This window comes from Aythya ferina (assembly GCF_964211825.1).
Source record: "Aythya ferina genome assembly, chromosome: 11".
Classification (NCBI taxonomy): domain Eukaryota; kingdom Metazoa; phylum Chordata; class Aves; order Anseriformes; family Anatidae; genus Aythya; species Aythya ferina.
Genome location: NC_140307.1, coordinates 11,245,848 through 11,273,268, shown reverse-complemented (window position 1 = coordinate 11,273,268; position 27,421 = coordinate 11,245,848). Strand labels below are relative to the sequence as shown.

The window sequence follows — 27,421 nt, the reverse complement described above, 5'->3', positions numbered from 1 at the left end:
GGCTCAGTAAGGTTAATTTCAGCAGGGTGGAAACGTTGGTTGGATGAAGAAAACATTAGAAATCAGATTTGTTTTTCTTTTCAAAGATCTATTTAACTCCCAATGGTCAACCAAGAGAAAGGACCTGTGAGTTAAGCATTGCTTATCTGCTCAGGGAAGCTCAGAGTGCATTTCTTGTCCTTTGAGAGACCCCAGCAGTGTGTCTGCCCACGGAACCAATTAAAGGCAGGCTGTACAGATCTCAGGGACTGTAGTAAAGAGCAAGCCTTCAGGGTTCTGCCCATATAGATGATGCAGAAGGAGGAAGGACATGGGCTATGTTGGCCACCTTAAACAGCTTTCTTTGAACAGTTGCCCTGAGCTCTGATGCTGGTCATGCATGCAACGTCCTTTCTAGTCTTTTTTTTTTTGTTTGTTTTTTCCCCATAGGTCTGCACTAAAGAAGAGCAGGACATTCTTCAGCGGGACTCAAACAAGAGCCAGAAGCTGCTGAAGAAGCTCATGGCAGGTTAGTAGCAAGCTGTAAAGTAATAAATCCAATCCCTCGTGCAGCAGCAGGAGCCCTGCTGTGCTTTGCTCTGCTACTTGTTGGACTTGCCTTGACGTGAAGGAATGAGTGTCTGTGTCTTGGTGTATGAGGTGTTTAGATCTGTTCACCTGAGTTACAGAGAACTGCCAGCAAAACCAAAGGGAAATATTTTCTCATGAGCTGGCACCTCAATGTTTGTCTGGGACATAAATTGCCAGGACAGGCTGTGAGCTGTGTTTGCTTCAGGCTTCACTGAGCCACTTGCCCCCACTGCTGCCGGGTGTACAAGGGTAGCTGGGATGTTGGCTCGTTGTGTCCGCTCGGCAGCGTTTCTGGACTTCAGCAGAGGCGATAAGTGCCAGTGTCAGATGGCAGCATATAACGTCCTTACCCAGAGGCCCCAGGGCTGCTTGTTAGGCATTCCTGAATCAATCATATGAACTGGATCGCTGCAGCAGTCCTTGAAAATGAGGATAAGTCCCATGTGGAATGTGTGCTGTGGAAGATGAAGTGCTGCTATCTGATTTGCTGGGTCTAGAGAGGTGTTGGTTAATATTTTCTAATGGCTTTTCTCATCTAACACTTATCTTGGGAGCTAAAAATAAAAACAGAGTCAAGGAAAGCAAAAGGAAATAATACCCAGTCTCCCAGCGAAGACCTGTGTGTTACGGGGATGTTTGTCTGAGTTTAGTTGAAATATAGCCAAGGTCACAATGTTCTTGGTTGAAAAATAAACTTTGCTGAGGAACTGGGGAAGTATTTACTTTGGGTCTCGGTGTCAATTTCTGAGTAGAGCTGCAGGAGGTCCTGTAAGTCCTCGGGAATAATAGCTGGTCAGAGTCAGTCTGTTTATAATTTTCCTGTAGAGAGCCTGTTGTGCTTCAGGATCCCACTTTCTTACATGTTTTATTGGCCTCCGCTTCTGCTCTGCTGGGCCTTGCTTTGTTACGTTATCTGTGTAGGTGAAGGCCGAAATGTGGATAGCTGTTTGGCTCAGGAGTGGAAAAATGGGGATTGGTGGAGACAGAGGAATACAGGCCTTTTGTTTCCCTGAAATAAAGGCGTTGTGCTGCGTGTTGCTTCTGTGAAATGCATTGGCTTGTTCCATTGTGGCTGTGAGGCAGACCTTCTCTCCTTTTGTTTGGTTGGTTGGGTTTTGGCTCCTTGCCAGAAATGGTAAGAAATAAGAGATCATTGCTGGGAATATATTTCTTCCTCTAACAATAGCCGGTCTCAAAAACCTGCTGAGGTGTACTGGGGGAGGATTTCATTTGTGAGAAGCTCATACAGCAGCAGATGCAAGGCTTGCTCTGTGCACAACTAGCGTTTGGCAGCGATCTATTGTGGCCAAGAGTCTCTTTGTAGCAGTAACAATGCTTAGGAGGTAATTTGGCTTGCAGTGGACAATGGGCAAAGTTTGCATTGACCAAATTGTTAGGGAAAGGCTAACAGAGAATCAAAGACTAAGATTTTTCTCTCTAAACACTGCCTTGACATTGTCACTGGCATTCAAGTGCTTTCTCCTCCTTGGAGGAAGGAGTCTGTGAAAAGGGGCTAGAGGGAAAATCAGAACCTGGTTTAGAAAGGTGCTGATCTCAGTGCCTCTTTTTGCTCCTTGAATGGCATTTGTTTTAGGGGGCATTTCTGCAGCCAGCCCCACCAAGACCAGACTTTAAACAAGTATCCTGTCCCTGAATATCAAACTGTGATTTATTTTCTCTCTCAGGTGCTGAAAATTCAGGGAATTTGGATGCCATAAGCAAAGACTTACTGCCTCGGCAAGAAGCTAGATTCAAAGCAGGCCTGGAGATGGCTGTGAAACACAAAGACAAGTTGTTGGAGTTTGACAGGACAAGGTAAGGTACTAGCTGTGACTAGGGTGAAATAAATTATCTGGCAGGCAAAGCTGCCTCTAACAGAAAGGTTATGGAGTTCCTTCCATAATATAAAACCTGGGCAGTAGCTACCAACACCTTAACATTGGACTTTGGTGCTCACATTCACTGAAACAAGAGTGAGCCCCTGAAATGTGTCCTGTTTGGATTTCCTTGTGCTGTGCCCATGACGGTCCAGCTCTCTGGAGGGAGCAGGTAGAAGGGAAGCTTCGGGGCAGGCAGCGCTGCGTGCCTGTCCTGCTGTGCTGATCTACCGTCACATTTTGTTTCTTGCCAGCGTGCGTCGAACCCAGGTCATTGACGATGAATCGGATTATTTTGCTACGGACTCCAACCAGTGGCTGTCCAAGCAAGAAAGGGAGGCCCTCCAGAAGAGAGAGCAGGAGCTGCGGGAGCTGCGCCACGCCTCCCGGCTTGCCAGAAAAATCACCATCGACTTTGCTGGTAGACAGATCCTGGAGGAGGACAGCGGGATGGCTGAATACCACAGCAAGTGAGTGAGAACTGGCAGCACAAAGGCATGCCTCAGAGCAGGGAGGTAAAAATCATTACAGAGGGGGGTCTGGCTGAATCCAGGTGAGCAAGTGTAAGGAAAGCTGAACACGCCATTCTCTTGAAGGGCACCTCTCATGCTAGGATGCACGCCTCCATTCTCTTCTTTTCGAGGGTCTCTTTGACTTGCAATGTCTCTCTTCCAGCACAGGTCTGCTGAGATGGCCACCTGTGTGAGACTTGCACAGAGCTGGCACTGTTAAAAATAAATAAAAAATAAATGCTCTGGAAAGAGATGTTGCAGGACTATCTCACCAGAACCAAGTAGTCACAGTTTCCAACCAGGCTGAGTTTCTGTGGTAGATAAGACTGGCTGCTCAAATTAAGTGAGGAAATTATCAATTTAGGGGAGGTGATAAAAACCAAAAAACAACAACAACAAAAAAACCGAAATAAATGCCTTGGGTAAGAATTGCTTGCACAGGGAGGACGGGGATGTTGCCAGAGGGAAGCAGGGAATTCTCATGCCTCTTGTTTGTGTTTGCAGACTGGATGAAACCATTGAAGCCATTAATAGCGGCACACTGAGCAAGTCAGCTGGGAGCCCAGAAGCAAAGATGACTCCGAATTCTGGTGTTTTAGTGAATCCCCATCTTCTTCAGCCTGCTCCTTTGGTCAGTATGGGATGAATGTTTTACACCAGAGAGCTGGCTAATTCTGGGAGAGCTGAGCTTAAGAATTGTGAATTCTAGCATGTCTGTAGTAGCTCCTCATTCCTCCCCTGTCTCAGAGCTCCTCATTCTCCATCTGAGTTGGAGATAGAAGTTTTCCAGTGCCTGACTCTGTTCCCAGCTCTTGAGAGGTTTGGTTTATCTGGGTTTTAGTCTCCTGCCTCCTCTTCAGGAATTTGGAAGAATTCCTAAGGCAACGTCACTTTGCAGCTCTATTAATGAAGCCTTTTCTGCCACATTTCCAGTTCTCAATGGGCATAATCTCTAGCCTCTAATTCCACTTCAGTCATGACATGATGGGTATGCGCTAAGCATTTTGGAAGCTGGATGATTACCAGTTTTGGGTATTGTCAGCTGCAATTATGCTTTTTTGTGTCTTCCTATGAATACTTTGAGACACCAGCATGCATTTTTTTTCCTTTAAATCCATTGTTTAGCTGCAATGAATAGAAAGGAAGAAGAGCCACACAGTGAATTCACTACCTTGCTTTTCCTATTGCCAAAGTGTGGCATGTAAGTGTGGCATTCTGCTTGTAAGGAAGAAAGAATGATCCCTGTAAGAATATTAGCACTGTCCTAAAGCAAAAGGAAACGTCAAATAGTATTTGCACTTGGTAGATATATACGTTGTTACTAGAGGGGTACTAACCTTTTTCTTGTTTATTTTGAACGCTGAAGTGGGTGGACCAAACTGGTTTGCTCCCACACAGGAAAGCCATGCGGTCCGTGGATGCTGGAGATGAGCTTGGCTCGGAGCGGAACAGGTTGCGGATTCAGGATCGAGAGTTACAGGAGATCTCAGACGATGGCTGGTGCCTCAGCATGCACCAGCCTTGGGCGTCCTTGCTCATAAGAGGAATCAAAAGGTAAAGGGGTGGTGTGAACTGTGGCTTACCCTTATCAGCTCTTGCTTCATGTCTTGCAAGATGGGAAGTTCCTCAGAGAACCTTTGCAGACTCGCTTTGTACAGTGACTGTACAGAGCTGGTTTTTGCCAGCTGTTAATCCACGGGCTTATCTAGCACTCTAATTCGAAACATTCCTTTTCTTGAGAGGAAAACAACTGTGAGGGATGTGTAAAACATGAAGCTGTGCACATACGGGAAGTCTGTGCAGCATACTGGTGGTTGGAGAAGGCTGGTGAATCTGTTTTTCGTGAAAGTAGCTAAGCTGTAAGGTAGAAGCTTCTTATATAGGGTAAATTTAGAGAGGCTGAGGTTTCTGGAGTATAGTCAGGGCATACCTTTCTGTGACTTGAAAGGTAAATAAGATGAAAATCTGGTATTTTTGTCCATCATAAATAAGCTGATAGTGGCACTGACTTCTGTCATAGAAAACAATCAAAAAAAAAATCACCCAAAACCCAACACCCCACATCTTGCCATCACCCTCTGGCCTAGGAATCGGATTCCAAAGAGAATCCTTCAACCTGACATCTCTGGCATGTTAACTCTCCTTTCCTGCCATTAATGTAGAACAAGGATTCTTCTTTAGTCTTTATTCTCCTTTCCTTCAAAGAATGTTTCATGTTAGAGAGCAAAGCGTTTTCACTTCTCCAGCTGAAGATGCCAAAGATCGTAGCTGCATCGAGGTGGGCTGGGGATGCTGTCAGCTGCTCTGATACAGCCGCAGCATTGATGTTGAGTGCCCATGCTGGGATCCCCGAGAGCCGCTGCTAACGACTGCTTCATACGGCTGTGTGGTCCTTTATTAGTCCCTAGACTGCATGCTCACTGCGCGCAACTTTTGGAGCTTGAAAGCAAATTGTACGAGCAGATTGTCCTGCTCGCATCCGACATGCTGTGGTATTTGCAAGGGATTGATGTCCCTTCTTGCTGTTACTCTCAAGGAATGAGGACATGCTCTGCTTGTGGCATTATTTCTTGCCCCTCTCAGCTTTTCTCTGTAGTGCTGACAAGTTGCTTGAGGTCTATATAGTCAGGGCAATGCTTAGCAACAGGAATTACATAGAGAAGCTATAGATTGAAAATCTGTCCGTGTGGGATTTCTGTTGAAATTTAAGTCCTAAATTCTCCTTTGTTCTCTAGGGTGGAGGGCAGGACCTGGTACACATCTCATAGAGGGCGGTTATGGATTGCAGCCACTGCTAAAAGACCTTCCCCTCAGGAGATCTCTGAACTGGAGACCACCTACAGAATGCTGCTCCGGAAAGGTGAACTTCTCTCCTTGGATCTTTGTATTATTTGGTACATTGAGCCACGTAATGAGCAGTATCAGAAAGCCCTCTCTGCTGAGTAGTTATTACTGCTTCACTTTTTAACCTTCTGTTCTTGAAATTCTCTTCATCCTTTCTGCATTTCGTCAGCTGAATGGGTACGGCAGCAGAATTTAACTCGTCCTTAGACTGGTCAGATTTTCCAAGCACAAACACTGACAAATTGCACCTGACTTCCGTGGTAACTTTTGACAGCAAAGGACTTTATTTTATCCTGGGCTCACGCAATAAGATACTGAGTGTGTGCTTGTGTGTGCGTGAAGTGGCTTGTGCTTCTTTCTGTTCCCAGTGATGTTAAAGGCTTTTCATGTGTTCTGACCTTGTGGGAATCAGGATGGAAAAGCTGCAGGTTACCGTGGTGCTATTATCTCACGTGGGCCTGTTTGTGCAGTGTTCCTTTCTCAGAAGCTAAGCAGAGAAGGTTGTGTGTGTAATTCTTTCTCCCAGCCCTCATCCTGTCATGGTGAGGATCCTGAGCTTCATTCTGTTCTCGACCCTTCCTCTTCATTTGCTTCAATGTGCAAGCTTACTTTGTGAAACCTTGCTGTGCTTGGAAGCAAATGAGTGCTTTGGTTGTGGGGCTGCGTGGATGTTCGACTGTTGCTGTCTGTGGGCTGCTGGGGCAGATTGATAACTTAAGACCCCCCCAAGCTATCAGACAAACTGGTAAAATGGAGCATCAAAGCTTGAGAGCAGGGCACTCTGATGAAAATCCCCAGCCTGGCACATGCCAGGCTCAGGATGTGTGAGGAGAGCTGTGCACACCCTTTAACTCTATCAGCACATGTGGCTTATGACAGAGCCCTAGTGCTAGGCCGTCCTGGGCAGCGTGCTCTTTCTCCTCCAAAAATGGCAAAAAGAGCTACAGGGTGTTAAAATTGCTTTTTCTTGTGCTTCAGAAAGTACAAGTGCACGGAGGGAGTGAAGGGCACCTGGGGATTGGAAGGACCCCAGCTATGTGTGTATGGCTGTGGAGCCCTTAAAAGATGTTTCTTTTGATGCAGATGTGGAATTTCCAAGCGATTATCCCTCGGGGTGCCTCCTAGGCTGTGTGGACATAACTGATTGTTTGTCACAAGAGCAATTTAATGAGCAGGTAAGTACAGCAAATAGACCTTTACAAGCCTGCAATAGCAGCAAGCTTTTAAAGTAGTATAACTTCCTTCTGTGAGATGCTCTGGAGAAGGTGGTGAATAAAAATCTTAAAGTGCAATGAGAGAAGACGCTGCTACCACGCAGTCCTGTGTGGATAACCAGCGGCTGTGCAAGGTAACGTGTCTCAGGAGCTCTGGAAGGGTGTGGGGGACTAATAAAGACTCAGTCTCTGGCCAGCCTTTCTGGGTTGGAACTAGTGTCTCACCTACTGTGACACTCTTTTCAATAAGGACTTGTAGCTGTTTAATTAAACCAACACTAGCTTGAGAGACCATGCTGCAGTGGCTCTTGGCAGCTGTTGCTTCCCTTGCTGCGCGGACAGATGTGCCCCAGAATGCTGCGGCTGTGAGGAACGGTGGAAAACGGGCATGCGTTAATGTATTTCTGGTTTTTATCCTCGTCTGGCAAATTCGGGGAGCTGACATCTCATGTGGATGCGACTTCTAAAGCACCGATTGTTTCTCTTAAAGAAACTTCATGGGATCTTGACAGGAAGAATGCCTCAAAGTCTTGCCTAGCCAGGCAGGATAACTGTGCTGACCTTCCTATCCTGGGGAGGACTCTGCACTAGGAAGGGTCAGGTGCCTGTCTGGCTGGTTTTGGAGGACAGCAAACCACTCCCTGAGTGTGGACAGCAGAGACTGCAGTTACTACAGTGATTTGTTGACATCCTGAGCCCCTGGGTGCAGTGAAGGGGGGAAGCTGGAGAATACAGTGGGTCAAGACACTCAAGGGAGGCTTAAGTGGGGCTTCTGCTGAATGAAGCAGTTGATTTGGTGACCAGGGACACAAGTACGGTTGAGGCTTCTGCAACGAGGTCTCCCCAGGATCTTATCCCTAGTGGCAAGGTTCAAGGAGAACAGCAGCTACCCGTAGTGCAGGGGTGTTCTTAGGAATGTATGGAAATCTCAGCCTGTATAGTGGGCGCTGATGGTGCGCATCCAGAATTGCTGAGAGAGTTGGCAGATGCTTTTCTGAGGCCACTCTGATCTTTGAAAGGTTGTGGAGATCAGAAGAGGACCCCAATACCTGGAGAAAGGTGAATATTACATCCATTTTTAGAAGGGGCAAGAGGGATGATCCCAGGCACTTCAGGCCTGCCAACTTCACTTCGGTCCTTTGAAATTGCTAGAGCTCTTGTAATGGCTCCTGGAAGCCATTTTGGAGCACACGAAAGAGACTGGGAATAGCCAGTGTTGATTTACCTAGGGTAAGTCATGCTTCATTAATCTGGCTGCCTTCTATGAGCAAACAGTTCGAGCAGTGCATGTCTCCTGCTCTGCATTTAGCAGGGCTGTCTGTGGGATCCGCTGCAATGGGCATGTATCCGAGATGAGCCATTACAGCCCGGGGAGGCGGACTGCCAGGGTTAAAAACTGGCTGGGCCGTTCAGCTCCAAGTGTGGCGGTGGTTGGCTTGTAACCTCCCTGGAGGCAAGCTGCGGGTGGTGTTCCTTGGGTTTGTTCCTCAAACCTCCTGTTTAATGGATTTAGCAGTGGCCTGGAGGGTAAAGGGGAGTTCTGGAACTAGCAGCATCCTGGGCTGCATCAGCAGCAGGGTTATGGCCCTCAGCAGTGATCATTCCCTGTGCTCAGCATCATTTAAACCACACCTGGATTGCTGTGCTTACAAAGCAGGCTGATAAACTGAAACAAGTCCAGTGGAGGCTTCCGAGGTGGTCAGGGGCTGGAGCACGTGCCCTGCGAGGATGGGCTGAGGAAGAAGACTTCGTAGAGACCTTCCACTGCCTACCAGGAGCTTACCGAGGAACAGAGCCAGGCTCTTTCCTGATATATGTGGCAGGAGGATGAGGACAGAGGTTGTAAATTGGAAGATGAGGTTTCAGTGTGACTTAAGACACCGTATTTCCCCGTGAGAGCAGGCCTTGCCCAGAGGGGTTGTGTGGTCTCCACCCTCAGAGGTTTCCAAGACCCAGCAGGACAAAGCCTTGAGCGACCCTGCTTGAATTCAGTGTTGACCTTGCTTTGATCAGGAGGTCCAGAGGCCTCCTGGGCTCTGAGTCTGTTCTGTGATGCCGTGACTTGCCTCCATGCCCCAAAAATGGAGCAGCTGCTTTCCTCAGGCTGCATTTTATTAACTTACAAAGCCTGTGCTCAGTGCCACGCACGGCAGGGCTGCTCTCGATACTGCATCGTGTCTGTTCATTGCACTGCCCCGGTACCGCTCAGGTTTGGTCTGATGGGAGTCACCAGACACTGACACGTAGGGCTTGGTAGTGAACAAGACTGGCTTTTGAGAAAGAAAAAATGGATTATTTGGGCCAGAGGAGGAGAACACACCGGGCTGGTGGGTGCCTTCTAGCCATGAAGAGTTGGAGGGGTATCAGTGGTTGGGGGCTGTTCTTCGTGAAGTGCTTTTCTGGCCTTCCCAGATCCCGTGAGGTTTTGTCAAGCAGAATTTAGGAGAGATGCCTGGAAACTACGGATGAAGAGAATATTTCTGATGAGGCTGCGTCTGTTCATTCAGGGGCAATTTTCTCAGGAAGGGGGAGAGGTTAGAGTACGAGCAGCAGAGGGAGCATTGGGACTGGATTACAACAATCTGCACGTATGTGGCCTTTGTATGGGAGCAAACCTTGGCAGAGGGAAGAGGAAAGGACACTGGGGTCAGTGTAAGATTTTTTTCCCCCTGTATCATGCACAATCAACCCCCATCCTTCCTCTTCCTTCGTGAGTTTGTTCTTTAGGCATTGGTAAAATGGCAGCCACAGCTTCTTAAAATCTTGAAATCAAACTATAGGTAACTAGTCTTTACTCTTCCCACAGAGAAACCTCGCAATAAATAATGTTCCCTATAAATTCCTCCCAGTTTGCTGACACCATTTGGCTGCAGAGGTAGTAGGAAACGAGTAGCATATTCTGTTACGAGGCCTACAGGCAAGAGATTTTCTTCTCTCCTTGGTGCCACAAAGCCATGGCACGTGCAGATTTACAACTCACCAGCTATTTGCTGCTCCTGTATTGCAAGATTTTTATAATTCCTAATTTGTTGTCTTCTTTGGGTGCTTTTGTAAATCTTTTTTTCCAGGCTCGCTATATGCAGTGTTCACTTCTCTGGCTTGTAAGATTGAATTTGGAGATGTGAGCATCCTTCTGAAGTGGGTTTTTGAGAAAATGTGTGTGTTTTTGGAGTAGCATGAGCAGCAAGTGCATCTGAAAGAAGCTGAGATTAATTTAATTGCAAGTGCTAGCAAGATGAAAATGTGTGCAGCGCCAACTCAGAAATCCGAGTTGGATTTCGCTGGGAGCAGGAAATCCCTGTTGATCACACTGATGATTCAGCTGAGGTTCATCAGCAAGCAGCACCAAAGCCACTTGTCAGCAGCATAATCCAGCAATTTCTTGTGTACGAAGACTCCTCCGAGCTCCTGGGGGAGCAGGAAAGGAGAACGTTGTTTTTTTTCCCCCATTTACAGCACGCAGAAACACTGCCAATTTTCTGCAGACCCGCAGTATGTTAGCGGGTAAGTGCCGTGGTGCAGCAGCAGAGACCTCTCGGAGATGAAGCCACAGCAGAGCGCTTTTCAGGCGCTGTGCTTAGGCTCACACCTCTCCTCTTTGCCAACTTTTATGTGAAGCTTCTGCGTTTTCCAGAAGAAACCATTTCACAAGTACAGGGCAAACCACATTTGTGGATTATACCCACCAGCTGAAGATGAAATAGTTTCCTTTCGTGCTCATTGTCTGTTGATGGTGGCCCTGCCTTTTTTAGCAGCCGCAGGACTTGGTTTTGACTCTTATGACCATTCTTTCCCATAAGCAAAGGAGACTTTTCCTGGTCCGTCCCTCCTGTGACTTTTCTGTTATTTCTCTGTCCTTTTGATGCTGTCATCCGCTCCCTGTTTAGTACCATCTGCAGATTTAATTTCCTTGCTGTTTGCGTCCTCTGTCAGGTTGTTAATGAAGATGTTAGTGGCACCCTGCTGGTATTTTTCTATCATTATCATCGTTTAATATTTTTGTACACTTTGCTCAAAAACCAGAATCAAGCAATGGTGCCTCTTTTCACGGAAGGCTGTGCCAACAGAGTCGGACCAAATCCCTGCCCTGAGAGCTTGCCTTTATTATTAGGGACTGGTTGTTTATCCGCATTATTACCGGACACGCACGTCTGGCCTCGCGTAACCCCTTTGGAGGGGTCTGCCCTGCAGCTCTGCCCTGTGCGCAGTGTTTGAAGGCAGATTGACTTTGCTGAAGTGCTCCGCAGATCTGCAGGGCTGTGCGAAAAGTGATGACAGAACAAGATCTCGTATTCAGTAGCTGGCAGGGAGCAGAGGAAGATGTTTTCTGAGGAGAGATGTCCTTGTGATTAAAGTCAGCATTATGTCAGATGACATTGCCCTAATCCCAGTTGTGCTACTTACTGTGTGGACTACTTAAATCAGTTCCTCTGGGTGCCTTTCCCGCGTGTAAAATAAAATACTGCTTCCCTGTTGGAGATTACATACACCTAATTTCGTAGCTCGAAGCTGTGCTCTGATCTTTGGATAGAGGCTGCTCTCGGAGCCCAAGCTGTTACCGAGTAGGAAAGTCCACCCAGGGCACTCGGGGTAGCTCGCTTTGTGCACGGGGGAGTGGAGCAAAAGCTGCTTTCCGATTCCAGCCCGCTGCTAAGGGCGAGTGGTTAGCTGGTGCCAGGAGATCCTCTGTGTGGCTCTTAAATCTCAGTATTTCCAGTGGAGCTTTAGACATCTCGCACCTCCTCGGAGTGCCTTCTGGACTCATTTCTGAACTCATTTCCTCCTATTAATGGCAGCCACCCAAAAAGCGTTGCTACAGATCAGAATGATCCCTTTGTTACGCTGCTCGGCGCGAAAGGTGACCTGGAAACTTTTCCCCTGTCAAGATCGGAGCGTTAACGACCGCTTTTCCTTGCTGCGGGCTGACGTCACCCACACCTCGAGCAGAGCAAGGAGCTGCCTTTCTTTTCCTGCATTAGGTGTCGGTGACTTCAGCAGCGGTAACTGGGGAAACACGGGATGGTGCAGGCAGGGCTTGGCACCAGCCTAAAGCAAGCGCAGAACGATTTACGCTTATGCTGCTGTAACGTGCTCTGAAGTCCACGCTCGTTTTGCTAATGACTTTGATCAGAGAGGCTGTGATTTTAACTGGAAAAAGAACATTTCCGTTGCTGCTATTTTAGTAGCTGATAGGTGTGTTTGGGCTTATTTTAAATGCAAGCGCACACACAGATACTGATACCTAGCGGTAGCTATAATCTTGGATTGAAATATCAGGTAATTACGTTTGACGGGAGTAAAGTGTTTATTTTTCATTTCGAGGTGATCGCTTAGTGTCCTAAATCTGCACGAGGGAACATGTCTAAGCTATTTTTGTGCCACGAGATTGCAACTATCATTTAAATAGGCTCCTTCTTACCCCCTCAGGAAATTTACATTTAATCTCTTGTCCTCCTCTTCCCTCCCCAATGAAAATAGCAGCAGAAAAATGAGACTTGGGCGACAAGTGTACAGGGCTCGATTTAATTTCTCCTACAGGAGTGAAGAAGGGAGGTAGAAATTTTCTGTATTTAGCATCCAGAAGGTGCCTTTTTAGATTATCTGCAGATAAAGGAACAATAGCATGCTCGTGGTGTTTTCCCAAGAAATAGGTTAATGAGAGGGAGAAATGTGAATGCGTACGCTGAAGTGTACTTCGGAAAACAGTATAATTATGTAGAGATTTAGGTACAGCTTTTCACGAGGACCTTCTCCCTGACGTAAAGGCTTCCTAGCACGGGCTGCAAGCGAGACAAATGTTTTGCCTTGTAGTGGTGTGGCTGTCCGGCGCGTGCTGGCAGGAAACACCTTTGCTCGCCCCCGCCAGCGGGATGTTTGCCTTCTGGTTCCCAAGGCTTGGTTATCGCACCTCTGCCAACGCAGGGTTTTTAGCAGGGTGTCAGGGCTTTGAGGACTAGATCAGACTGTTAGCGAAGGAAGGATATCTAGGCGGCTGTTAATGATTGCAACCGACAGAAAGGCCTTTGAACTTTACAGGTCCCTGAGTTCTCCTGAGCTGAATTTGTCTCTGACGTGGAGCCTGCTGCAAGATGCAGCGGTGTTAGGCATCAGTCTGGCTTGCAGGGCCCTACAGGTGACGCGTATCTTTATTCAGTTTCTCCCTGTACTTCCTCAAGGCATAAAGCACCTCTGGTTCTTGGTTAGAGAAGCAGAGCGGAGTAGGCATGCAGCTGGTTTGGATTATAGATGGTAAGAGACGGGGGAGTTTTTCCGTATGTGAAGTGCTTTGGTTTTCATCAGAGGCTGTTCTAATGCTCCAGCTGCCTTGCATAAGCCAGCAGGTTTACTGAGGCCACTGCTCAGTCTGTTAAGATGAAGGAGAGATTGTCACTTGATGATGATTAATTTAGGAATGCATTAACATGCCAAAGAAATCGAATGATAGAGGCTAGCTTGCCCTCTCCTCTGGTTTCATAGACCCTAGGGAAAAAAAACGAAGCCAAGGCTGAAGCATATGACTTAATTAATGATGACTGTGGACTTAGCCTCTGCTACCATTTTTAACAAACTAGTCAGTGATCTGGGAATTTTTTTTCTTTCAGATGTGGTCACTGATACTTGCCTTCTTCTTGCTGTTTGGTTTTTATTAATCCTGAAACCAAGGCTTAGATAAAATCAACCTCGAGCCTGGCTGCTGCTCAGGTGCCCTGCACCCTGGCTTTCCAGTCCTAGTTCCACTGGGTTGAGCGGTGACCGTGCTTTAGGTGGTGACCCTAAATGGGTGGGGAGGGAGCTGGCAGCTACAAAACACAGCCGCTGCCATAAGCCTGCGAGGGCTCGGGGACTGTGCTTGCTCCAGCTTTCATCTGCACGGCATCGATTCCCTAACCCTGAGCACACAGGCCATTGGGATGCACATCCTGCTTCTGTCACACCTTCGCCCGTGAGAAGCGGCGCGGTGTTGGTGTGAGGGAATCGATAGCGCGGGCAGCCTGCCGCCGGCATCATCAGCCTCGTGGGGTGGCAGCAAGGGAGCAGCAAGGGTCACGGTGGGGAGTGGCGGTTGCTGAAATGAAGCAGGGCAGGGATGTGGACGCTTTATCCGCGCAGAGCTGCGCTCACCAAAGTCAGATTTTTCCAAGTTCAAATAATCTTCCTCACCTGCTGAGCTTGGCTGTGCTGGCCTTCCATAAATCAGAGTTTCAAAGCAAGGGGTAAGGATTTTATGAAGCTGATTGAAAATGCCTGGCTGCATCTAGCAGGGTGCAGGCGCTCTGAGTGGCTTGAGCAGAAGCAGGTGCCCTGGTTTCCCCTCATTTCCACCCCCCTCCCTTTGCCTCTTTCCTCCTTATTGCCGTGGTTTCGTCTGACAGCGTGAGCGGTGGGGCTGCATTGCAGCTGAGGTTAGCCCTGCCTCCACGGTCCCTCGGCACAGGAGGATGAAATGGTTCTTTCAGCTGAGCCTATTACACTACCGAATATTTTTCCAAGTCCACCCAGTTTCCCCCGATGGTCGTCAGGCACTCTATAAATGTCTCGGGCCCTTCTTGCGCTGCGTGTAGGTTTACCACGGGCGGGTGCTCTCTCGGGCTGAGATTTGAGCCTCGGAAGGGTGTTGGTGGCTCTGGGTCCTGTGTCGCAGGCTGGCTCTGGGAGAGCAGAGAGGATGTGATGTGCCCTGGCACCGCTGGGGTCCCTGGGTCTCCCTGAGGACCGGGGCCCTGGCAGACTGCTCAGTGCTTCAAATCGAGTGCACCAGAACGAGCTTAAATATTAAATCTACATTTCAAAGTCCTGTTATTACTTATTACATTTTAATTGCTTCCCCTGCCCTTTGAATCAAAGTACAGCTTGTGGTGGAGAAGCACAACTCGAGCCGGGCTGGGAGGCGGAGAACACCCATGGATGGATCAGCCCGGCCGGGGGCAGGATCCTGCGGGGCTCCCAGCCTGCTGCCCCCGCTGCCCACGCATCTGCTTGGTACCAGCCAGGCCTGCGAGGGGCAGAACAGGCACCAACTGACGGGCATCGCTGTGGGAAGAAGGGGAAAGGAAGGCAGGCTAGCAAAATTCCTTGTGCATTCTCATGAAGGGAGCCTATGCCAGCACATTATCTGCCAGCAGCAGATGTAAGCTCTCAAAAACAGCAGGGAGGATGTTGACTGCAACAATGCATCAAGGCTGCGGTTTGTAACCTCAATAGTAAGGCAGTTAACTTTTTTTTTTAACAAAGACATTTTGATTGCCAAATCCATAACCATTAGCAGCTGTGGTTTTGAGCTGTTCCTTCCTCACACGTTGCAGTCTAGACCTGACAGGCTTTCAAACAAAAGTTTGGCTGCCGGCTTTTGTTTTTGTTTTTTGCCATCCTGCTTTTTTCTTTTTGCCTCTTCTCTTGATTTGGATCAAACGTGGCTGAGCATCCCTCCTCCAAGCCAGCCTTCCCTTCTGTATCTCTGCGGTGGTCTTTGCCTGAGAGCTGCGTGCAGAGCTCCTCAGGTGCCTGTTCTCAAGGCTGCAGTACTGGATGTTTCTGCCTCAGGCTATAAAATTTGGCATTTCTAGAAATTTGGACCTGCTTTGGGATTTCTGTTTAGGAAAGCGTTGTGTTTGTCGTGGGCCAGAAGCCCGTTTGGCCTGGGCTGAGGCAGCGGGAATGGGGCCTTAAAAGCTGATGCCTGAACGCTCGCTGAAAGTTGGAAGCGTGATGCAAGACCCTGTTGTGAGGGAGATCAAAACTCGGAGCGAAGTGCTTGGTTTTCTGTGAGCACTTCCCAAAACTGGCTGCCGGGAAGAGGCCACTCGGAGCAGCAGCAAACCCGTGTCCCTTGGCCATCGGAGTCGTCTTTGCCGTGCCCTCAAGCACTTCAGCATGCAGGCTGCTTTGCCAGGATGGGTTAGATAATCCCCGAAAGTGACCGTCCGTGTAACGAGGCGGTGGAGACGGCCGCTGTCAGAACAACAGATGGGGAAAAGCTGCTTCAACACGCCTGTCCTTGGGCAAGCGGCAAGGAAGGACGCCGCTGGGGCTGCCTGTCACCGAAGGCTGGACCCGCACGCAGCGAGAAACGGGGGATTTTTTTTTTTTTTTCTTGGTGTTAAATAGCTCCTACCTGCTGCCTGATCGCAGGGCCGTTGACTGAGCTTCGAGCCCTGGATCCATTTTGTCTGCAGCTGTACCTAAGCTGCTCTTTTGCAGCCCACAGGGCAGCTGTGAGCAGGGCTCTGGGTTATTGCTGGTGGCACATGAACTGGAATCAGGGATTCTGCAGCACTGGCAGATACACAGCTAGATACACGTACGTGCCCTCACTCTCTGTTTTGAGGGCTCTGTTTCTTCTGAATCCTACAAGCACAGGGACTAGCGTCCATGCCGTGAGCATTGCCATAAATGCCCCCATTTGGCCGCGGCAGCCCTGTCGCTTGCCAGGAACTACTGAGTTTCTTTTCTCTTTTTTTTGCAAACCACTAAAGAAACATTTTCTAGCTGGATGGTGAGCAATTTCCCTCAGGAGAGGAGGAGAAAATGGCTGTTTAGTAGTTAATTACCTGTTATGTTAGGCTGACAGCTATGAAGCTTATGAGGCATGAAAGAAGAGTGGATCTGCCTGGCCCACAAATCACGAGGAGAACTGGGTGAAGGAAGTTGCGGGGAGGCCAGACGCACTCGCAGACCTCCCCTCGCCTCACGGGGAGCCCTCTGCCGCCCGCTCCCCTTCCTCATCAGCTTCTCGTAACTCTTGGAGCTTCAGGGCAGAGCCCGCTGCGTGTTTCTGCCTGCTGGGGGAGGCTGATTTATGGCTGCGCGCGGGCCTGCTTACAGCAGCCCAGCTCTTTCGGAGGGACACCGTCTCTGCCAAGATTTTCTTTTTCTTTTTTTTTTTTTTTTTCCCCTCTTGAATGTGTTTTACGGTGAGGAATAATCAAGCGCTCTTGCCAACACATGGGTTCTGCTCGCTTTTATTCTTTCCAGACAGCCTCGCTTTCCAGTGCTGCCTCTTTTATTTTGAAGCTCTTCGAGAGCGGCGGGGGGAAGCGGAGGCCAGGGCTCGAGCTGGTGTCCTGGCCCAGCGCTGCCTGGCAGCACCGGCTGCCTTTCCCTCACAGCGCTCCGAGCAGCCATGCCAGGAAAATGATTCACCCCTTGCCGAACGCCCCCGTCCCCTCGCCGCGACCTCCACCTCCTTTTTACGCTCTGCCGGGGTCACCCCAGCGGCCCCCCGGCCCCGGTGGCCATAAGATGGAGCGAGGGCGGCCGGCCCAGCGGGACTACAGCTTCCAGAGTGCAATTCTCCACCGCCGGGGCCTGCAGGCGCTGGGCTGTGCTGTGCTCAGCGAGCGAGGAGAGCAGGCCGCATTGCAGAGCTCTGCCTCTCAGGCTGGGGGGGGGGGGGACACGCACACGCTGGGGCTGTTTCCACGCAGTATTTTTAGCCTTCGATCTCCTGTTTGTTTCCTTCGGCTTTTTGTGTCGTGATAAGAGCAAGAGAGGAGCTCGAAAGGTCGCCGGCGGAGCTGCCGGGGAATGTTTTTCGCTCTGCGCTTTGTGCTGCGCAGAACCTCTGCTCCGTCGCACGCGGCGCCTTTGTTCCTGCCTTGGATTCACCGGAGCAGAGCTCATCTCGTTAGCGACGGCTCCGCTCCCCTGGCACGTTTTCCTTCGGTTGCTGCAATCCCCTTGCCTTCTGTTCGAGGCGCTTGGGATCAAGCGAATGCAGATTTAGGGAGAGGGGTGAAGAAATGGAGGGTGCGAGCGGGCTGGCCCGAGGGCAGCGCTCCTGTGGGTTCCCAAAGAAACAGTGCCCGTCCTGGGAGCTCCGGGAGGCACAGGCAGCAAGGGAGAAACAGGAGGAAAGCGGGGATATCCTCTGGGATGAAAAACATCCAGCGGGGTCTGGGCAGCCCTGTGTGGCACCCCCATCCAGCTGGGGAAAATTAGGGGAAAAAACAGTCACCTTAACAGATTGCAGGGGGAGAAACTGCAGGGAAATAGGGATTTTTCTCCGAATGTCAGAGAGGATGGGTTCATCTCCGTGCTGACTCTGAGCTCCTCCTTTGCTCTTTGCTGTGGAGTGGGGAGGCAAGGCAGGCCTGCTGCTATTTCTGGCCTTGACAAGCTGGTGATGGGAGATGAGGGACGGCGAAAACAAAGTGTAGGGAACATTCATTAGCAATTATCCCTGCCTGCAGCCTGATTGGGGTGGCTGTTGGGGACATCTGATAGCCGCTTAATGCATGTTCAAAGCGCTGGCTCCAGAGAGAGGGCGGGCGCTGGCGAAGCTGGTGGCTGGCTTTTGGAGGAGCCCAGCACGCAGCTCCCTTTTCCAGCTCGTGCTCAGATGCTCCATTTAACCTCGAGCTCTCTCTGTGCGTTAAGCTGCCTTGAGATCTGTTTTTTGGTGGTGGTGGTGGTTTTTTTTTTTTTTCTTTTTTCCTCCTCCCTGCTAATCTCTTCACAGCTAGGATCTTACAAACCTGTTAGCAGCAAATGGAAGCCTGAGTGGAAGCAGAGATGGGAGTTTACATCTGCTGGTGGCCGGGGTGAGCAGGGAGGGCGGTGGCTGTGCTGACACAGCCGCATGCGGGGTGTACGTGGGGCTTTCGACCACGCGGAGACGTGGGCTGGAGCAGCAGTTGGCAAACTGCCTGCTGTTTGCAGCCCACGGCGCCCACCGTCCTCCCAACAGCCACGTTGCGAGCCTGCTACGAGGTGGCAGAAGGACTGGAAGGAGACCAAATTATTTTTTACGCTGTTGTTACATTCTGCAACCCCATTCTGTAGAGCTTTCTGGCTTATCTGCAGAACTGGAGAGCCTTTGTAGCCACCTTCTCCTAAATGCTGAACTGATTCCCTGGAGGGGCAATGCCAGAGCCCTGCACTACTGGCACCTGTCTTGCTTAATGCATTCAAGATTAATATGACGAGTGCATTGGGAAGGAACATCCCCCATGAAAACTCCTGCTTGGGTGGGATTCTTGGCCTCTTGCAGTGAGGGAGTGCAGTTTGCCCTTTCTCTTCACCTTGGAGTTTTATTTAAAGAAAAAAGAGCTGTTGCATGCCATTTCTACCGGGGACGTGCTCTGTCTTCTTTCTCTGGCACTCTAGATTTGGCTTTTGGCATTTTCCTACAAGTCTCACGCTTGCTGAAGCACTGATGGGCAGTGGTTGCAGTCTGTGGGCCATGGTATTTGGAAGTAGATTTTTTTTTTTTAACTTTACCTCCTAAGCTTACTGTGTGGTGGGTTGCAGACTGACTCGGCTGACCTCTTGCAGCCCAAAGCAGAAGCGTTGAGGGGTCAGTTGTTGGTCCAGAAAAGCTGCACACAGTTGATAAAAACAGTAGGATGGAAATCCCATTGCCTTGGGAAAATGTTTTTGGGAGAGGGAGGAATCAGGGTATTGTTTGAGAAGGAAATTGGATGGGAAGGATTGCATAAAACTGAACAGAAGGAGAACTTTCTCAGCGTGGCCAAGGAGTGTAACTGCCATTAAAAGCCATCCAAAGTGCCAAAGGCACTTTGAGAAACAAATTTTTTACTCATTAGGCACTTGGGCAGCTGTGGAAAATTTAACAGAGACAAATGTATGTGTTCCACGTCCCGGTGCCAGTGGCTGAGACGAGAACAGAAGTCAACCAGCAGTCGCCGATAGGAGAGGCATCTTCAGAGCGTGGCAGGTGGGAGCTGATTTCCTAGCGCTGAGCTGAGCTGTGGGGAGAGCCCGCTGTGCTGCCACAACGTCTGTCGTGGTCCTGGTGCTGGTATGGGGGGCACGGTGCCTACAGATGGCTTCTTTACGTTGCTCTTCCCTTGGACGGTGACTGCACAGTGCTACGGGAGGGTGCTGGTGGTGGGACTAACTTTCTTCAGGACGAATGAGTTGAATCAACATGCCAGAAGGGACTGGTGAGTCCCTGGGACGTGCCTGTGCATCTGGGAGCAGGGGGGGGAGCAGGGCCTGGCCCTTGGGGAGGCTCAGCCGCTCGTGAAGGCTCAGCCCCCGTTCCTCCACCTGAGTGCGTCTCGCTGGAAGCAGATGAAAGGCTGACGGCTTTTTCTCGGCCCCAGGAGGCAGGAATATTCCACCTCTGGTGCTCACCAGGACAGGGCAGGAGACCTCTGGGGTGGGTACAATCGGGAGCCTGAGCTGGGAGCCCCTCGCCAAGGCGCTCTTCCCTGCCTCCTGGGGGCGAGATGCCAGAGGAAGGGCTGAAGCTTTTAAAATGCAGGACACGGAGGCTGCGCAGCGTTGGCACGCGGACAGAACCCTACCCTGGGAGAGGAGATGAAAGGCTGCGGCATGGCAGCGTAAACCCAAGTCGCAGCTGTGGCATCCATCTCGGCCTTGGGGTTGGATTGAGCTTTAAGCGTGTGGAACTGAAGGGTTGAGCCTGGTTTTGGATGAAATCTCTCAGCGGAGAAAGCAGCCTGGCTTTCAGTGCCTGTTGTGAGGCTGTTCCCCACTCTGGGGGCCTGCGTGAGGTGCGAGGGGGACACTCTGCTGCTCAGCTCCACCTGGGAGGGGTTTGGGAAGCCACTGCAAGGCAGCAAGTCCCCCACGGCACATCGGTGCTGGGCGTGCAGCCTGGCTGAAGAAGCCGTGGCCGAGCCACGTGTCGTGGTGCAGGGACACCACCGCTGTCCCCAGGGAGGGGGCTGAGTCCCCCCAGCTCGACGGGGTGAGCTGCAGAGGCCCCGCTGCTGTGGGAGCTGCTGGGGCAGTCAGATGCCTGGCCCTGAAGAGCGACCGCTCGGCCGTGTGATCCCGAGAGCAATAAAGCCGGGCGAGCATTTCGCACTCACCAGGCGTTGGCCGGGGATATTCACACTGGCGCTTTGTAACCTTCCAAGATCCTCCCTCCCTGCAGATGGGAAATGAAAATCCTTGGCATCGGCGTGGAGCCATGGAAGCAAGTCAAGTAACGTGGCTTAGAGAGAGAGGAAAAAAAAAAAAAAAAAAAAAAAGAAAGGAAGAAACCTGTCCAATGCCAGCTCAGTGCAGCAGGGCGTCTGCGTGCTGCACAGATGAGCGCAGCTCCTTCCCTCCCAGCGCGGGTGTTGCACAGAGCAGTTCAGTGCCTGTACATCTCTCTCGCTCGGCGAGCGTGGCCCACGCTGTTGTAAAATGAGGGGGCTGGAAACACTTTCCAGTTGATCCACTCCTAGTGTCAGGCTTCTGTAAATCTCCCCTAACTGCCGGCAGCGCTGCCAAACCCTGCTACAGCGCCGGAGAAGTGGGCTGCTCCCTGCTCTGCTCTCCATGCCCAGCTGTTCCAGGGCAAATCCAAACTCATCTTGGCAGATCTGTGAGAGAGGGAGAGCTTTTCAAACACTCAGCCTAGAAGTCATTTGTTAGTAACAAATGGGGGATTTGCCAGGACACACTGCTCCATCTGGTTTGGCATCCTGTCCCGTACACCAGCCTCAGCGGATCTGCTCGAGGAAGGCAGGGGAGAAAAAGGCAGCTTTCCTGGGGAAGGGAAACAGCTTCCCCTGCCTGTTTCTGCAGCGTTTCCTGGGCTGGAGCTCCTTCGTTGCCCTCTCCCGGAGGGGCAGATAGCACTCCCGGCAGCACAAGGTCTGCGACCAACGGAGGGTCTGAAGGGCTCGTTGATATTTGCATTTTTTTGTTGCATTTCCCTTCTAACCCAGCGAGGTTGAGCTGCATCCAGACAGGACTTCCATGCGCTTCTCTCACCCAGTGTTTTTTTTTTTTCCCCTTTCCCTGTGGTTAATGAGAGAAGTGCTCTGTTTACACTCTTCCTGTAAAATTCCCTGATGTTTTCACCACAGTGACATCTCTCAGGAGACCTTTGTGTGAGCTCCTGTCCCGAGGTGCCTGGCCCAGAGGAGCCGGCCTCGTCGCAAGCTACGTAAAGGCTCTGGGGCCGAGCTGTTGCCATACCATAACGCCCCGTTTCCTACCCGCTGCTCTTGGTTGCTCACCCGTTAGATGCAAGTGATTCTCGAGGGCTGTGTCCCACAGCAGGACGGTGCGTGCTCTCCAAATCAGCATGGTTGAACCAAGCACGGATCTGCCTCACGGGGAGTGGATGGGGCTGTATCTGGAGCTGGAAGGGCTATCACAGCTGAGGAGATGTTGCTGCTCTTCTGGTGGTCACGGCCTCGTTGTGCTGGCTGCCCAGGCTGTTCTGGCTGAAGCACCGGTGTGCTGTTTGCAGTCAGCTGGAGCGCAGCAGGCTGAGGATCACTCGTGCTTGTTAGAGCCAGCACAAGGTAGGCGGTGAGGCGGCGAGCTTGGGAGGGCAGAGCCTCGCAGCGACAGCCCACGCTCTGGGTCAGCGTAAGCCAAGTGTGAAACCACACCTTCAGGCAGCGAAACGCAGGCCTGTGCTGAGGGAGCGTGCGGGGATCTGCTCGGTGCGCGGCTCCAGACACAGGGCGAACCCCAGCAGAGGCAAAAATGAGAAGGGGCAAACCTGCAAGCGTACTGCTTTCATTAAAAGTTCTTGAACTGGCTTCTTGAACTGCTCAGAGCTGGTGCAGCCTATATATAGCTGGGCTCTGAAATGAGGGTTTGTCTGGAAGCGCTTCCTTTTGTGCTGCTCCCCACTGCTGAGCTCCCTTCACGCCCGCTGCAGTTTGCCTGACTGTGCTGTGTGTGTGTCTCTGTGTTTTGCAGTATCCGGATTTGAGCCAGGAGTCTGGGTCTCCATTTGTCTTTATCTGCACTAATCCCCAGGAGATGGTTGTGAAGTTTCCCATCAAAGGAAAACCCAAAATCTGTAAGTAGTAAAGTTTCCACAGATGCCCCCCTTGGCCTTTCTTGCCTGCTCTCATCACCACCTCTGCTTGCCTTTGCCATATGAGTTCACAACCTTTGCCCCGCGCTCTTTGATCTGTAGGTGTTTGTTTAATGATTCAAATACATCTGTAATATTTTTGTCTTCGGTTCCCCTTTCCCCAGATGTTGTTTCCTTCTAAATACATGCCTCTTCCTGCCTCTGCAAGCACTCGGGACTCAGAGAGCGCTCACGTGCTCTGAGGAAACGCATGTCTGCAGCTGATCTGCGTCTGGCACGAGCTCTCCAAGCCTGGGTCAGGACGCGAGGCAGAAGCCTCCCTTTATCCTCAGACGAGGAGGGGGGCGTGACGCTGCTCCATGCTCGGGCCGAGCCGTGCTGGCTGCTTGCCTTCCTTTCCACATCGCCTGTGAGGAGGTGAGGGGCTGAGGCAACGAGGGCTGCGGGGCCAGATGGATGCGCTGCCCCAGCCCAGCCGCGGGCCGGCAGGATGGGATGTCCTGGCAGAGCTGGCGGGGAAGCGCCGCAGCATCTGTCCGCGCTCTGCTTGCCAGCGTCGTTAGTCCCTTTTATGAGCCACCAGCCCTCCGCAGGCTGCCAGTTACTCCTGCCCGCTGCTGTAAAAAGAATGGAGGATGGATGCAGCAGCTGGGGAGTCTGCAGTCAGCTCCATCCTTATTAGCAGCTTCCCCACCACACAGCCTGGGGAAGGCACCGTACATGCTTTCAGGGGATGTGAAAAATTAATTTGACAGGCTAAAAGCAGCATAAGCAGAAATAGTCTTGGCTGTTTGTTTAGCAGAGCTGATGGCTGGGTTTTCTTTCTCATTTGCAGTGTGGTTCTCAGGGAGTAGTTATCTGGTGGCGCAGGAGCGGCAGGGTTTCTCAGGACTGGTTAATAAGGCCTTTTGAAGCACAGTGTGGGTTTTTGTGTTGTTTCTGAGGTGTTTTTTTCCCCTTTCTCCACTCGCAGGAGCACCGTTCTCCCACGGCTTTGCTCTCTCCCTGGGCGCTCGGCGTGTACCTTCCCTGCAGTGGTACCGAGCGGGTGGAAGGGCAAAACAATTTGGTTTATTCCCTGGCTTTTGTAGCAACATCTGGGAGGTGCATTCAGCCGATGGCAACAAACAATGCTCGGTGATCTGCAGCTGCAGAGCTCATGTGAGGGCTTGGATCTTGCTAGCGGCGCTGTCCTCCCCCGGGGACAGGTCTTTTCCAGCGTGCCGGTGAGCAGTCAGGGCTGTGCTGAGTTATTTGGGATGGAAATGTCTGTGCTGCGCTACAACAGCCTCATCGCTGGAACAGCTGCCGTGTCCTTCGTTTTATTTTTATTTATATTTTCAGCTTCTCTCCACTCTTTCAGGCTCCGGCCGCCGTGCCCCCTTCCCCTTCACATCTGCCCCTGTGGAGCTGCGGTGGCTGAAGGGGAAGCGGCTGCGTGGCGCGGGGCTGGCCGCCTCCTGCACGTCTGCCTCTCCGGGCACGGGCGCTGCCTGCCCCCCCATCTGTCACATCGTCTCCTTTGTGTTGTGACAGTTTCCTGCTTGGAGCAGGATCAGCCTAACAGCCTGGAAGGAAGCCGGCTGCGCTCGCGGCCGCCCGCGTGGCCCGCTCCCACTGCTGGCCGTGCCTCCCCTGCCCTCCTCCCCACGGGATCTGTCACGAGAGCGTGGGAGCTGCGGCACGGAGGTCGTGGAGCTGCACGTCCCCCTCCGGGGAGACACAGACAGTGTTTGTGACGGGTGCGGGAAGGAGCGGGGGAGCCTTTGACCTTTCCTGGTGGTGGCACGCTGTTTTACGAGGGGCTGGCTTCGCATGCGAGCCAGTCAAAAGCGGGGCTCTCCGAGCTGGAAGCGGCTGCACCGGCTCACGTCCCCACCTGGGCTCGCTGGCTGCCCCGGTCTCCTTGAAGCCTGGCTCAACTGTGACAAAATGCCAGTTTGTCTTGTTGGGAAGCCAAGCCCGAGCGGCTTTCCTTGCCAGATAACAGCATGGACCTCACCGCAATGACATCTGAATGCTTCTCCATTGCAAATTAGTTGTTTCTAGCAGCCTGGGGAAGGAAGAAAGAAACAGAGCTCGACTCGGTGCCAGGGTTATTGTTTGCATGGAAGGGATGGGCACGGCGTTTGTGTCACATTTGTGACCACGGCTTTCCCCAATCGTGTCCCTGCTCAGTCTCAGCGTGTGAGGACAAAGCTCAGCCGTGGCTCTCGGGGGAGATTTCCTTCAATCTGGGCAAAGCTCCCCCTGGAGCAGCGCTCCCAAAGCTGCCTTGAACAGCCGAGGGCTGGAGGAGCGTGGTGGTGGGGCTGGGAGAGGGGACACAGCGCGGCGCTGCCTGCGAGATGAGAGTCCTTAAATCACTGAGCGTAAAGAGAAGGGGACCCTGGGGCCGTTGCCTTATTTTTAGCCTTTTCTTAAAGGTTACCCACGTGACGTTTTATCTTTGCCAGCTGATAGAGCAGAGGAGCCTACTGATCACTTCTGGGACCCGAGAGGAGCAGGCAGGCATGCTAAGTACGGAGCTAACAGCTCTGGACGTGACAGAGCTTTGGTGCTGGGAGACCAGAGCGTGGAGTGAGCATGAACTCGCCACCTTTCTCCTGCCAAAACCCCACGGTTTGGTGACTCGGAGGGCTGACGTGCAGCATCCGCACACTCTGCCTCGGCCCTGCTGGGGGCCTGGTCTTTTGCTGTTTATTTCTGATGGCAGCAGCAGCACGCGGGAGCTTTGCAGACACCCTGCTGGGTCCTGGGAGCTGCGGATGGGGAAAAAATGCTGCACCGAGGCATCGGCAGCACCTGGTTCCTGCAACCAATTTCAACCCCAGCCATAGCCTGGTGGAGTGATGGCGCAGTGAATTGCAAGTGTTCACTTGTGGTTTTTATCTTATTTTTTTTGCACATTTATGGCTTCTGTATTCAGAGAGGAGCAAGGCTGACCCGTGACTCAAGCTGAAGGAAGGAGGCAGTTTCAGGGAGGCCGGGGTGGTTGTCCTAATGGGATCTCACGAGCGAAGCAGCTTTGTCATCTGCCTCTTCTGGAAAAAAGCGCTGTCAGGCCCTTCTGTGAGCTAAAACGAGAAGTTTTCTCAGCCTGATGAGAAGGCGACGCTCTCTGACTGGATGAGAGCCCTTGTCTCTGGCCAAGTTTCTGCTTCTCGTGGCACGCTGGCATTTACCAGCAGGTTTAGGAGCCGTGCCCAAAGGTTTGGAGCTTGGGCCGTCTCATCCCCGGGAGCTCCCCTGGCCGTGCTGTAGCTGGGCTGGAGCTTCTCCTAATTCTCCTTGCTTTGAAGAATTTAGGTCTGGCCAGGGTGAGGGGGACCCTCCCCGCCCGCTCGCTGTGCCGCATCCCTGCCACGCCGCTTGTCCCTGCTCTCTGCGGGCTTCCTTCGAACGTGTTGACACGCATCCTGGGGGCGAGCAAAGCGATCGCTTTCCTCCTGGATGTTAATTTGCTCTCCTCCTCGCTGGAGCCCCCCCGGCGCCTGTGTGCTGCGCGCTGCCCCGGCTCCCGTGTCGCGCCTGCAGAGGGAAGGCATGGCGGCTGGAAACGCCGGGCTCCTCAAGCACGATAATTAAATGTGACAGCAACACACTAACTAGGAGACCTCGCTGCCTCCAGCTGATTTGCAATGCAAATAGCATTTAAAAATAAAGACTGATGAGGGTTGTGTTTTTTTTTTTTTTTTTTTTTTCCTTCCCCCCCTCTCTTTACAGGGAAGCTGGATTCCAAGATCCATCAGGGAGCGAAGAAGGGGTTAATGAAGCAGAAAGCAGTGCTGTGAGCTGCCACCTTCCCACGCGGGCACTGCCACCGGGACCGCCACCCGCGGGTGCTGCCGTGGCCCTCGCCTCTGGAGCAGGTGCTCGCGGGAAGGAGGCTGCGACGGCGCCGTTGGGTATCGCTCCGTGTTGTACTCGGAAAGCATTAAAAGAAGTGTTTTCACCAAGCTCTTTCCTTGCCCAGGGCCCAGCGCCACGGAAGGGGTGGGTGGGAGGTGGAGCTGATGCGGTGACACATTCGGGTGCTGGTGTCTGTCCCTCGTGGGGACCCCACGACTGATCCCAAGGAGCCTGTGGGCAGCACGGCCTCCAGCCACCATCCCAGCCCCTCGGAGCTGGCTCTGTCCCGGCTTTGGCAGTGTCCCCCTCCAAAGCAAAGAGGCAGCTCGTGCCTTTCCACTGGGCTGGGACACGTGCTGGCCTCGCAGGAGGGCACACCGTGACTGCTCCCGGGTGCTCGGCAGGGCTTGCAGTGCTCGATGCCTTCTGCTGGGCCAAAAAACCACGTGGGGCTCGCGGGATGGCTCCAAGCAGCTGTGATGCTTGCACCCTGCAGCCCCACAGCACATCTATGGGGTCGGGGGTGGGAGGTGGGCTCTGGTCCTGCCTGCCCCGAGGGTCGGTGTGTGGGGCTGCCAGCGGGAGCTCGCCCTTGCAGCTCCCGGTGCCTTTGGGCCGTGCATCTCTCTCCTGGTTTGTACTGGAGCAGCAGCCTCCCTGCAAAAGCTGCTCCTGCTGCAGCTGCGTGTGCGAGTTACAAACCCTCTGTGCCTCGCGAGCAAGATTAATTTCCCCCTTTCTTTAATCCTTCACGTTCAGCAGCTCCCCGCATCGACCTGCCCCTGCTCA

At 51.8% G+C, this 27,421-nt stretch overlaps 1 protein-coding gene across 3 annotated transcripts in view; it reads left to right on the top strand.

The window, feature by feature from the left end:
• Positions 1-26,739, top strand: part of TRIP4 (thyroid hormone receptor interactor 4) — a 32,529-nt gene extending 5,790 nt beyond the window's left edge. The window contains exons 5-13 of one of the 3 annotated variants that reach the window (XM_084532452.1): positions 430-508; positions 2,256-2,385; positions 2,702-2,917; positions 3,464-3,590; positions 4,326-4,513; positions 5,695-5,819; positions 6,887-6,978; positions 22,660-22,762; positions 26,507-26,739. In XM_084532452.1, the coding sequence (XP_084388578.1) occupies positions 430-508; positions 2,256-2,385; positions 2,702-2,917; positions 3,464-3,590; positions 4,326-4,513; positions 5,695-5,819; positions 6,887-6,978; positions 22,660-22,762; positions 26,507-26,574 (1,128 nt within the window). In that variant the 3' untranslated portion in view covers positions 26,575-26,739. Of the gene's footprint in view, positions 1-429; positions 509-2,255; positions 2,386-2,701; positions 2,918-3,463; positions 3,591-4,325; positions 4,514-5,694; positions 5,820-6,886; positions 6,979-14,862; positions 16,097-22,659; positions 22,763-26,506 lie in introns of those variants that run through there. The other 2 variants (XM_084532453.1, XM_084532451.1) reach the window with 2 other exon arrangements.
• The last annotated feature ends 682 nt before the right edge of the window (positions 26,740-27,421 follow it).